General features: G+C 46.6%; 6 protein-coding genes across 6 annotated transcripts; 4 read left to right on the forward strand and 2 right to left on the reverse strand.

Annotated features, from left to right (window-relative positions):
* Positions 1-85: 85 nt before the first annotated feature.
* Positions 86-512, forward strand: VTP01DRAFT_10542 (uncharacterized protein; the record flags this gene model as incomplete). The annotated part of the gene is made up of 4 exons (XM_069378916.1): positions 86-117; positions 173-248; positions 317-379; positions 462-512. 4 exons carry the CDS (start codon positions 86-88, stop codon positions 510-512), a joined length of 222 nt encoding a protein of 73 aa, XP_069238942.1.
* Positions 513-924: 412 nt separating this feature from the next.
* VTP01DRAFT_10543 (uncharacterized protein) lies at positions 925-1,577 on the forward strand (the record flags this gene model as incomplete). The annotated part of the gene is made up of 4 exons (XM_069378917.1): positions 925-1,011; positions 1,074-1,191; positions 1,300-1,336; positions 1,406-1,577. The coding sequence occupies 4 exons, from the start codon at positions 925-927 to the stop codon at positions 1,575-1,577; spliced, it is 414 nt and encodes a 137-aa protein (XP_069238943.1).
* Positions 1,578-2,704: 1,127 nt separating this feature from the next.
* On the forward strand, positions 2,705-4,627 carry VTP01DRAFT_10544 (uncharacterized protein; the record flags this gene model as incomplete). Its single annotated transcript, XM_069378918.1, has 5 exons — positions 2,705-2,886; positions 2,979-3,075; positions 3,134-3,223; positions 3,292-3,446; positions 3,532-4,627. 5 exons carry the CDS (start codon positions 2,705-2,707, stop codon positions 4,625-4,627), a joined length of 1,620 nt encoding a protein of 539 aa, XP_069238944.1.
* A 1,106-nt stretch (positions 4,628-5,733) lies between these two features.
* VTP01DRAFT_10545 (uncharacterized protein) lies at positions 5,734-6,793 on the forward strand (the record flags this gene model as incomplete). Its single annotated transcript, XM_069378919.1, has 6 exons — positions 5,734-5,776; positions 5,882-5,953; positions 6,021-6,308; positions 6,378-6,417; positions 6,480-6,594; positions 6,659-6,793. 6 exons carry the CDS (start codon positions 5,734-5,736, stop codon positions 6,791-6,793), a joined length of 693 nt encoding a protein of 230 aa, XP_069238945.1.
* Positions 6,794-7,073: 280 nt separating this feature from the next.
* VTP01DRAFT_10546 (uncharacterized protein) lies at positions 7,074-10,183 on the reverse strand (the record flags this gene model as incomplete). The annotated part of the gene is made up of 4 exons (XM_069378920.1): positions 7,074-9,194; positions 9,261-9,328; positions 9,394-9,751; positions 9,887-10,183. The coding sequence occupies 4 exons, from the start codon at positions 10,181-10,183 to the stop codon at positions 7,074-7,076; spliced, it is 2,844 nt and encodes a 947-aa protein (XP_069238946.1).
* A 377-nt stretch (positions 10,184-10,560) lies between these two features.
* Positions 10,561-11,777, reverse strand: VTP01DRAFT_10547 (uncharacterized protein; the record flags this gene model as incomplete). Its single annotated transcript, XM_069378921.1, has 4 exons — positions 10,561-10,587; positions 10,646-11,362; positions 11,432-11,584; positions 11,643-11,777. The coding sequence occupies 4 exons, from the start codon at positions 11,775-11,777 to the stop codon at positions 10,561-10,563; spliced, it is 1,032 nt and encodes a 343-aa protein (XP_069238947.1).
* Positions 11,778-12,454: the final 677 nt, after the last annotated feature.

Consider the following 12,454-nt stretch of genomic DNA (forward strand, 5'->3'; position numbering starts at 1 on the left):
GCTTTTTTGCCACCTCTCTCATCCCCGAGCTGCACCACCGACCAACGACGCTCTTTTTCCTTCTCCAGGATTCTTTTTCTTCGCAATGGCTCGTGGTGCGCAAAAGGAACAGGCAAGGTCAGCAACACGCATTCCACCAGCGCTACCGTCATTGTCTCACCCTAAGCTTCAGGCAACGTGCACAAAAGGAAGCTGCTAAGCGAAAGGAACCCAAGTCGCAGCTCGCAGCTCGCGCAGCTGGTTTGACTGTACGTTTGCCCTCGACTCATCTGTGCCAAAATTGCTCACTCACTCTATCTCTGATTTATCACTCCAGATTAAGTGCCCTAAATGCCTTATTGGTATGCCGGCTTACACCCAGTTCGTGCAGCATATGACGGTAAGCAAGGATTGTTCAAGATGTATCACCCTGGTGTTCTTTTTAGACTTGAGTTGCTGATTGATGTGTGGATATACGGTAGGCCAAGCATCCAAAGGAACCTATCCCGCCTGAGAGCACCTTCAAGTCATGACAAGGCTGTGCGTGTTTTCTTTTCTACCTATCTGTCTGTCTGTCTTTCTCTGTGTCTCCGTGTGTTGCTTTCTATCTTGACTAATTCTTTACCAATTCTGATCTATATTTACCCTTTAAGAGCTAATGTTTCACATGTCATGTAGTGTATGTGTGAGTGTATACGCGACAGAGAAAACAGGCTAACTGTGCAAGATTGCTATTAAAATTGTGCGAACAAGATGTAAGCGATATATCTCTTTATTATGTTAGTGATATAGGTGTATATACATTATATACCCGAAAAACCAAGGCGGTAATTCCTCGATCTACCCAACTGCTTTTTCATCGCTCCAGACAGAGATTAAAGCAATAAAGGCTTAAACATTTTCGGTTCCTGAAAGAAAAATGCAGGCCCGGTTTCTCTTCATCATATGCTAAGTTGCTGCTTCCCTAGCCAGTGCCCTTTCTGCGACGTGAGAGTCGAAAATGGCTTCAAAGTCGTCTTTGAGGTATCCATAGTAACTAACCCACAAACTTGTTCTGCCTGTTGACCTAAAGCTGAACTAATTCATTCGGGTAGGATGAGGAGCTCATTGCTTTTCACGATCGATCGCCGGCTGCAAAGCTTCATGTGCTTGTTATACCGAGAAAGCACATAAGAAATGTAAAGAGTCTGGATAGCAACCACGTTACTCTGCGTAAGTAGTCGAGAACTTGACGACAGGTTCGAAAAAGGAGGTTCCTTTCTTTGCTTACATGCCAAGCAGTTGAGAATATGATATCTCTCGGACGTAAATTGCTTACAGAGAATGGATTTGACCCTAACGACGGCAAACAGGCCCGGTAAGTTGGAGGGGAAATACTTGATTTATCACTGACGTTGTTGCTGATCTGGTATAATTATCCTGTCAGCATTGGTTTCCACGTTCCTCCGTTCAACTCTGTGGACCACTTGCACATGCATGTTCTTGGCTTACCATTTAAGAACTCTTTTCGTAAACTTAAATATACCCCTGGATATCCCTGGTATGCGAACGCAGCTGATGTGCTCGAACGGCTTCGCCATGGAATGAGCCCGGTTTGATCGATCTAGACATCCAACAGTGCCTGCGATATACCTCCTCTGTCTGTACAACGAATGTAACACTATTCGCTGTCTATTGTTGTTTAGGTAGCATTTAAGCTTAACCGATTTCATAAACATCCCACTTCTCTTGCTTATTCTTCAAGCATCTTGTTCACAACTTGTACGTATATTATTGTCGAATTTAGACACCTGCGCTCGCTTGTTTCGGAAACACATTTCAATCCACGTTCGTCTTTCTATTGTTGCAATAAACGTTTTCATTACAAGGTTGTATTGCTTTGTACATAGATGGTTACTTTCCATGCATTTCATTATCATTGATCGGCCCTTTCAAAGTATGCAGAAATGAAAGCAAGCACTTGACTCGAGAGTGTCGTCATTGATTTTGCAATATCAGAGGACAGCCTGCTTTTTGTTGATGATTGCGCCCTGAAATTCTGACCATAATCAGTAGATGTCAAAGAATGTGGGATGTCGCGTCGTAACTGCCAATAATTCGGAGCTTAGCTATTGCCGCTGCTTGGCTGGTGTGATGATGTGAATATCCAGAAGAGACAATCTGTTTGCATCGCAAAGAGCTCGCGTTCAGGCACGTTGTTCCTGCTCTCTCATGATATCACAAAGAACCATATCTTTTATTCACGCTCGCGATACCTCCCGCTCCTTTTTTGGATGTAATTTCGGATGTTCGATATTTTCGACTGGTTAATTATTTTGCTTGAGTCTTCGCGACGATGATGAATATTAACGTACGTTTCTGCTTGCATCGATCCAGATAATAGTCCCTTGGCATGCCTGGGACAGGTGGTAGAGAGAGAGTTGTGTGACGTATACATCTTGAGATCTCGACCCCAACCCCAGAAAGAAGTCTCCTCCTGCTCCTTGAGCGAAGGTCATGAGCCTTTCCGCAAATGGATGACCCCGCTCGCTGCGTGATGCTGTGCCTTGAACCGGACTTTTGACAATTCTTCACACTTTCCTCTGGTTTCTTTCCGTTCTTTTCCCTTTGCACTACAAAGCTTCTTTCCTGTTATTATTATTATTCTTTTTATTACCGACCACCAACACGTATTACTAGCGCGCCACACGTTATACTCTCTCTCCCTCTCCTCCTCTCTCTCTCTATGTTTGACCAGCTCAAGAGCTTACTTCGTCGCGGCAGCAGTAAACCGCACATTCCAACGTCGCCAACGTCTCCAGCAACCCGGCACGATGAATCTCCAAAGACGTCCCCTGAGCAGACCCGGGAACGACTTCCTTCACTCCGGGGCTTGGAACGGTATCAGCTGCTCGCAAAGCTAGGAGAGTAAGTACTAGTCACAGGCTCTTGTGTCATCGACGCACGCACGGCATAAGATGGCTGACTATATGTACCTATTTTTTTCATTGCGACAACAGCGGCGCCTTCTCGAATGTCTACAAGGCACTCGACCTCGAGACAAAGAACATCGTTGCTGTTAAGGCGGTGCGAAAACTGGAACTCTCGCAGACTCAGGCAAGTAAAACGAAAGCGAACCACACATCACGTAGTTCTGACTAGTGAAGAACAATAGAAAGCTAGTGTTCTCAAAGAAGTGCAACTCATGCGGACTATTGATCATCCGTCCATTGTGAAATTGTATGGAATTATCGAGACAGTAGAGGTACCGTGACAACGAGGGGAGTTCAGACTGTCACAGGGACCAGCATCCTTACCTTGCATTGCCAATAGCATTATTTTCTTATATTAGAACTCTGCGAAGGCGGCGAGCTGTTCCACCGCATCGTCAAGTTGACATACTTTAGCGAAGATTTATCCCGTCACTGCATCCGCCAAGTCGCGGAAGGAATCCGGTACCTGCACGAAGAAAAGGGCATTGTACACAGGTCAGTGATCTAGGACAAGGGGTCGTTCTTTTCCTTTTTTGGAGCTACTGCTAACATTTCGAGCTATACTCGTGGTTCTAAACAGAGATATCAAGCCAGAGAACTTGTTGTTCGAGCCTATACCATTCATGAAACGCGTTTCCCCACTGCCACCACAGCAACCGATTGACGGAGACGAACCAAAAGAGGATGAAGGCGAGTTCGTACACGGCGTAGGCGGAGGAGGTGTAGGACAAGTCAAAATATGTGATCTAGGCTTGTCGAAACAAATATGGAATCAGCAGACCATGACACCGTGTGGAACAGTGGGGTACACGGCACCCGAGATCGTAAAGGACGAACGATATTCCAAATCGGTGGACATGTGGGCGCTCGGATGCGTGCTCTATACCCTTCTGTGCGGCTTTCCGCCGTTCTACGACGAAAATATCCAGACACTAACGGAAAAGGTCGCAAGAGGACAATATGCCTTTCTGAGCCCATGGTGGGATACCATTTCGGATGGAGCAAAGGATCTGATCTCCCATCTGTTATGCATTGATCCTGATGAGCGCTATACCATTGATCAGTTTTTCCAGCACCCCTGGATGGCTGAGAGCAACAAAAGTGTAGATGGAAGCGAGACGACCTGCACAACCGTTACTATGACTACCGATTTAGACGAGCCCCTTGCACCCGCACAACCTCGCAATATTCCCAACGCCGTACCAGATGAAAATCGACGCAAGGATTTATACTCACCAGGCATTGCATCCATGAAGGAGATGTTTGATGTGTCCTATGCGGTGCAACGAATTACAGAAGAAAAGAAGGCTCGCAAGAAAGTAACTTCACGGCATGGATGGGGCCAAATTTTAAACGGCAACGGAGACGGCGGCGATGACGAAAACGACCAGCAGATGCTTGAACAAAGATTTCTGCGCACTAGTGTGGTTGATTCTGTGCCTCAAGATGAGCATCTGGATATCGTTCGGACACAGCTGGAAAGAACGCTTTGCGTGGATACCAAAGAGCCAGAACTCGTGCCGCCACCGTCGCAAGAAGATACAAACAAGCTCTTGGCCAAGGCAGCCAAGAAATCCAAGCCAGTTTTTGCGTTAAGCATGGATCATGCGACGTTGCTCGGACGACGACGTACCAGATCGAACGTCAGCCCGCTGGATCGGGATCCTCGAGAATAAGAAATTGACTCTTCTACTCACATACGCGCACACACGCGGATTTACATATATCTACACGTAACTTTCATTCGTTTTATTCTCCTGCAGAGTGTTCTCTTTTTTTGGATACTATACTCCTTCCTTCCTCACTCTCCCACCCACTAACTCTCCCTCTTTCTCACTCTCTCTCCCCCATCGTTTTTCTCTCTCTTGTCTTTCTTTTTGATAATAATAGTGTACATTCCATATTGCTTGTAGATAGATCGATTGTGATAGGCAAAAAGAAAACATATACTCTTTTGCAACTTTAAATGAAATACATGAATACACTCTTCATGCATTTGATTTTATAGTTTTTGGATCCTACACTACTCTCGATGCCTGCAATATGGTTTTCACAACGATGATCCAATAAAAATAATGGATCGAGATCTACATTTTCATTGTTGATTCGCATACAGGTTGCATCATTTGTATATCATACATACGATCATCCATCGACTACGTACATGTCGTCACTGTAACCATCTTTGGAAATAATAACTGCTTCCTCGTAGGAATCGAATGTTCTCCCTTCGTTTCTGTGGCGTTCGTTACGTTGAATTCTTTCGAAAACTCTTTATGTATCTAGATCGCAAGCAATAGATACAAGATTTTCCCGGAAATTGAAAATAGTGTACTTGGATAGCAGAGTAGTAAATGTCATCTAACGGCGGAAAAAGAATAGTCCAAGTCTACGAACCGCCAATAACAGGAATCCTTTGGAAAGCAAAGAACTTATGCAGTCTGCTCCAGAGCTACTGGACTACTTACAGGACCGATCTTTCCCCCTTTTCTTTATCTTTCCTGCGCTGTTTTCATGCTATTAGTGTCTGCTACAACGCCCGGGAGGGGGAGGAGGAGGAGGAGCGGATGTTGTGCTGTCTGGGCAGGCGTTGTTCAATTAATGGAATTGTATCCGCGCAAATTCAAATTCAAGATTCAAAGCTGACTCTCAATTTCTGGAAGCTGTCCTTTCGTTTCTCTTCCCCTTTCCATTATTCCAAAGGAACACATCCTTTGGTGTTTGATTCTTTTTATTTCTCCTCCTTCTATACCCTTATTATTATTTCAAATTATTGTCAATCATGAGTGTATCTATAGCAGATATTTTTGAAGACTACGTGGAAAGTAAGTCATGTTGTGGCAAAAGAGAGAGAGTGTGTGCTTTATACATCCCATCCCACACACTCTTTCTTTGCAGACCTAGTAACTGTTTATATTACCACACTTTAGGTTTGCAAAACTTGCCATCGGAGATTGATCAGAACATGCGAGAGCTTCGTGGCATGGACGAAGAATTCCAACGTACGGCCGCACACAGTAGCTGTTGTGGATCACCCTTTTTTGACATTTCTTTTTTTTTCTGGTGCAGGTATCCGAGAAACATATACAAAACATCGACGGTCGTACGCCAAAGCGCTGCGTTCGGGAGCATTGCCGCAGACGCCTCAGCTGACAGCTTCGCGGCAGCAAGTGGAGAAAGAATTCAAAAAGGCAATACAGAAACAGGACCAAAAGATCGAACTTGCTATGCGAATGTACGATCTCGTGTCACGGCAGATTGAGCGCATCGATTCGCAAATGTCCAGCCACGGCGATTGGATCGGCCAACGGAATGGAGCTTATAGACAACGGTTAGATGAAAGCTGGCGCCACGACGGTATGTTTCTTTTATACAAAAGGCTCAAACAATGGGAGAAATAATAATTTATTTCTCTCCCAATTCCAGGCCCACGTAAACGATCCCTCGGTCCAGCTTTCCGGAAAAGGTGCAGAAACAACTATATCTCTTGCTACATGGAAAACGTTTACTTACTGTATATATAAATAGACCCACACCAGCAGCTGGCGGATTGGTTGAATTGGATGTGGATCCCAATGAACCTCGATATTGCATTTGCAACCAAGTTTCTTTTGGAGATATGGTGGCATGCGATGGAGAAAACGTACGTTCAAGCAAGTTAGAAAGGCGCATTGTTCGAGGACTTACTGACATGTTCTTGTTATCAGTGCGAAAAGGAATGGTTCCACTATGCATGCGTGGGTCTTGTAGAGCCTCCAGCAGGAAAATGGTTCTGCGACGACTGTGCAGCAGAGGACAGATATAGGAAACGATTCAGACAATTAAGCGACCAAGATCTCTAGCACAACATCCCTTGAATTATCTCAAAACAAACGCAACCTGTCAACCTATCAACCAACCAACCAAGCAAGCAGTCAACCGAAACCACCCTCACATTCATTCATTCATCCATCTATTATTCATTTTGCGAGAATTTGCGAGAAAAGACGATAAAGTGACAACGAGTCACTTTCTTTGTAGATACTTTACATTTAGCTGAAAGAAAAAAAAAAAGAGGAAATATAATGGAAAGAAAGACAACAAAGGAAGAAAAAAGAATGCTTTCTGGAATGCAATCTATTGTTAATGCAATTGTGCTTGAGCTTGAGGAGTGAACAATCCGCGACCAGAGAGCAGGTCGACGAGCGGTCGATGCTCATACCACCAGGCGCCGCGTGGTTTTCTGTTCTTGAAATCGGTCTTGGGGAGCAGCTCTTGAACGGAGCTAAAGACGACATCGACGCCAGAGATACCGACAACAGCTGCAGACTCGTGGGATCGGGTGAGTTCAACAGGAGTAGGGTTCTTGGTTTGGAAGGCCTTGTCGAGCGCCTCGGTAGCGTGGAGTTCCAAGAACTCGATGGCCCGCATGGCGAGACGGGTGGCTCGGATACGGTCCATGGGAGAGGGAGTACCGCCCTGCTGGATGTGGCCAAGGACAGCTGTGCGAGAATCAAACAGCTGGTGGCCTTCGTCTTTAAGGATGTTGCTAATGACATCGGTTGTATATGTCTTGCTGACACCCTCAGTGCGCAGAATAATACGGCCTTCGGATTTGTCTTCGTCGTCGTCCAAGTACAAGGCCATCAAATGCTTGACGTCAGATTGAAGGCGAGATAGCGAGATGCCTTCTTCGGGGATATAGATAGTGTTTGCGCCTGTAGCCAAACCAGCCTCGACTGCCAAGTAACCGGATTTGCCACCTTGCACTTCAACGACAAACACGCGTCTTCGTGAAGAACGAGCAGACTGGACGATTGCGTCGCATGACTCGACAATAGCGTTCAAGGACGTATCAGAGCCTAGAGAGTAGTCTGTGCCGGGGACATTGTTCGAGACGGTAGCTGGCAGGTGACACACCGGGATACACAGTGAAGGGTACTTTTCACGAGCCTCTTCCAACTTGCAAAGTGCAGAGAATGCTTCGAAACCACCAATCAACATGATAGCCTGGATATTGTGTTGTTGGATTTGATAGGCAACCATGCCCATGTCAACATCGATGCCAGGAACTGCGCGGTTTGTTCCAAGTTCAGAGCCACCGTGCGAAGTCCATCCATCAACGCTGATCCACGACAGCTCTTCGATAGATCCTCGTACTAGACCGGGGAAACCATTGTAGACAGCAAGTGGAGTGTGACCGCGGTTCAAAGCACACCGAACAGCCGTGCGAGTTGCTGCGTTCATACCACCAGCAGGTGCACCTAAGTGGATAATAGCGACACGCATGCGTTGATGCTCAGGCAAAAGTCGGGAGCGATCATCCAGGATGGTGCTTGCATTGTATGCCTCGTATTCCTCAGCAAACTGGGGATCGCGGAGCTCCATGGCTCGGGCAAAGTTCTTCTCGCTGATTGCCTTTGCGACTTCGTGGGTCAACTCGACTGCCTTCATCAAAGGACCGGTGGTCACCTTGTTGCTGCTCATACCAATAAGCGGCGATGGAGTATCTGGAGTGGCTCGCAAAACAGCTTCAACGGCTTCGACGCTCTGGATGGTTGCCAGGATACGATCGTAAGCAGCGGGTGAACCACCACGTTGAGTGTGACCCAGAGTCGTGACACGTGTATCCAACTTGAGGCGTTCGGTGAGAACATCCCTGATGTGCTCGGCCTTGATAGGCTTCAAATACTTGTCAATGGCACCCTCTGCAACAATGATGACAGTCTTTCTCTTGCCCAATTGACGGTGACGCTGAGCAACATCGCACATAACAGACTCCCAGTCGTCTTCAACAGGGGGACGCTCAGGGATAAAGACAAAGTCAGCGCCGGTGGCGATACCAGCCATCAATGCCAACCAACCGCAGTGACGGCCCATGACTTCAATGACGAAAGCACGAGAGTGGGACATGGCAGTTGTGTGAATCGAATCGACGCTTTCACAGATACGATGGAGGGAGGTGACTGCACCGATAGTGATATCTGTGCTAGACATGTCGTTATCAATGGAGCCGACCAAACCGACGATGGTCAAATGCTGGTAGGTAATAGCCTCCTCTGGAGTAATTCGTCCCTGGCTCTTGAGTTCGTCAATCAAACCGGCCCATTCGGAACGGAAAACATCAGCGCCAGTAAGCGAACCGTCGCCACCACAGACGATCAAGGAATCGATGCCTCTCTTGACAAGGTTCTCGGCAGCTTGAAGACGACCTTCACGGGTCTTGAATGGCATGCAACGAGCTGTACCGATGGTTGTACCACCCTTAAGTTACCAAAGTGAACATCAAGTCGCATTTAGGAATAAACAAAGCGCCCTTGTCAAACTTACCACAGCCAGCCAGCCACGGACACTCTTCCAATCCATCTTGCGGATACAGTCGCCACCATCGACCAAACCTACACTACTGCATCAGAATCGAAACAAAGGGTATCGGGATATAGAGTGTAGTAATAGTATATACCTTGATAGCCTTCGTAAATAGCGAAAACTTCGCAGCCCTTGGAGATACCGTATCGGACGACGGCGCGGACAGCTGCGTTCATGCCGGGGGCGTCGCCACCAGAAGTCAGAACACCAATTCGCTTGCGCACGGCTGCAGGCTGGGCGGCCTTTTGTACAGGCTCGGGAGCAGCTTCAGATCGAAGATGCTCTTGGCCAAGCACCTGAGGGACGGAAGGTCGGTCCACGAAGACAATGAGGTTCTTGAGCGGATCTAAAGCGTAAATTTTTGTGGTCTCGGAATGTACGTCATGGCTTCCTGACAACACGCGCTTTTCTTGATACTCGGCTCCCACTGTCTCCAGCTTGGCCTTGACTTGCTACATATGCCACCAAATAAAATATGTATGAGTTGAGCTGCCACACCACCAATGGATATCTGGCATTTTCCACTCTCTACTTCTCTCTCTCGCTCTCTCTCTTGTTCCTGCCGCACGCCCCCGCGCACAACTTGCCTTCAAATCTCCGGCAGCCAGAACCATGGCAGTTTCCTCAAGCGACCAGTCAATATCCGAGGGAGGCTGAGGACGGCGCATGGAAGAAGTGCTCATGGCGAGTTTAATGGTAACATCGGTCGTTTGGGAGTCGACAGCCGCTGAGAGTTTCAGCCAGACCTTGCGTTCGTCGGCATCTTCCTTGTCATCGTTGTCCAAAACGATGTTGAACCCAAATCCAGTGTAGAATGCTAGAGTACGTTCGTAATCCTCGGGCGTGCATGCATGCAGCACTATGTGTGATAGCCCAAGAGACATTTTGGTGAAAGAGAAAGCTGAAATTTTCGGGAAAAACGCGGCTGACACCTCATGCTTGTTTGGAAAATTATCATTTTCCGCTTTTGATCTTGTGACGGGTCCGACACTTTATACGCGCTGATTGATTAGAGGAAAGATAAGATGTTCAGCTTGCTTTTCCGACACCACGAAACAGGAAACAAAGATTTTTTTGGGCTTTCCAGTCATACATGAACGTAGAGAACGACAACGTGACATTGAATACAAAGACAGAAAAGAGATAAACAAAGGGGAAGAAATGTTACAATACATGGAAACGCAGATGATCAATGGGGAGCTAGATGGAATATGTGTGCTGTTGTTAAAGGGTGGTGCGCATGATGTTATTATTCTATTGTCTAGGCGAAATGGCGTGCAAGCGTTTCCTACAAGAAAATCTCTGTAAGAAAATCATATGCTTATGCAACATATCACGCCACTTACATAGGTGAGGAAGATGATGGCACTTGTCGGCAGGCTTCTCGCAACGGTGATCCCGCAACCACGGTAGAAGCCGCGAATTCCAGCGCCACTGTAGATTTCGCGAGCTGTTTGAATAAATGACCGCGGTCGCGCACTTGATAAAAGTTCTTGATCTGTTTGCATCTGTGACTTTATGACATCTACGGGGTAAAATGAAAAGTTGTATGCAGCTCCTCCCAGTCCTCCAGCAAGCATCAGCTCCGGCGGACTCAGGTCCTTCTTGTTGCTAGTTTGCCGCCTCTGCATCAGAAGGTCGCACACATACTCGTACACACCGAACCAGAATGCACCGCCGCCGGTTTCTCGAATAAGCGTCGCTAGATATCCGCGGTAAAATCCGCCAGGTCCATGCTCTTTCAAGACATGCGCAATGACGTGGAAAGGACCGCGATACTGGATAGATCGTTGAATAGACGAATCCGCGAGCTGCACCTGCAGCTTGCATTTAACAAGCTCGACCGGAGTAAGAACGAATGAAGCAAGCGCGCCGGAAGCCGCGCCTGCAATGATAAGTTGCCCTAATCCCAACGGTGGCAATTCATCCTCGCGTAGTTTTGACCATGTTTCGATTTGTTCGGGAGTCGCAGAGTAGTTTCGTATAATTCGTTGCACCTGTCGATAACCCACAAACAGCGCTGCATTTTCAACCATGGAGCCGACCAGCGGCGAGGACATGCCCTAAAAACATGAGAAACCTTTAGTTCATATACGCGCTCCAATTTTCCAACTTGATTTTCCGGATCATACCCTGAACAATCCTTGCAAGCCCTCCTGCTTGAGGGTTACTGTGAGGCAATGAAGCGGTCCTCTGAAGTAGGGTCGGTCAAGCGGCTGCGTCTGTAATCTGACTTTAATGGTGTCAAAAGGATATTCGACAAACTTGCCAACCATGCCAGCGATCTTTTTGGAATATATATTAGCAAAAACTTGTAAGCTATTCGATACATAGATGCAGTACCGAGCCAAACAGCAAGTCGTCCAACTGTTTGCGCAACGTTGACTTTGGCTGGTGATCGATCGTCGATGACGATGGTGGGGAGCTGTAGCTGGCCGTTTGTTGAGGCTGGTGGGTTTCCACGGCGACAGAGGTCATTGTTGTAAAAGGGTAAATGAACAGCTACAAAGCACCAGACTTCAGCTTGTAGTTCTTGAGTCGATTGACGTGTAAGTCGTGGTAGAGACAAGCAACCAGCAGGTAATAACCCGAGGAGAAAAAAAAGATGAGGGGACCGATGAGTCAGACAAGTCAGCCACTTTGCCCAAAATCGCTTTAATATGAAATTCACGCATTGTGAGGGATTAATGAGATATTTTCAAAGAACATATTATTACTCTCATTCAGCATATATCTCTCCATGGATTTTATCTGCATCCAGAATATTATTTCTATAACTGTTAGCAACGGTCCAGAGATGGCTAAATATCAGACGCTCGGCTGATTATCAGATGGATCGAACCACGTGCATCCATTTTCTGTAATCTTTTTCGTTGCTTGGTGCAAAATCAAAGGATGAGTACATAACTCACCCGACTGTCATGATGAAAGATATTTCCTAGATTTTTCTTTGCTTAGTCGGCTGTACTAAGTCAATCAATGTTATTTAACTAGATGAGTCCAAATCCTTTGCTTTTTCCAAAGATTTACATCAAGGCAAACATACCTTTTCCAGCCACTTCATTATTTATATCAGCATACATAGATGAATGAGGAATGTGCTACATATTAGTGGGTCTCACTGCTTTATTCACCCTCGAAAGATTACAGGCATA

Source organism: Rhizomucor pusillus (assembly GCF_041956525.1).
Source record: "Rhizomucor pusillus strain CBS 183.67 unplaced genomic scaffold VTP01scaffold_9, whole genome shotgun sequence".
Taxonomy (NCBI): domain Eukaryota; kingdom Fungi; phylum Mucoromycota; class Mucoromycetes; order Mucorales; family Lichtheimiaceae; genus Rhizomucor; species Rhizomucor pusillus.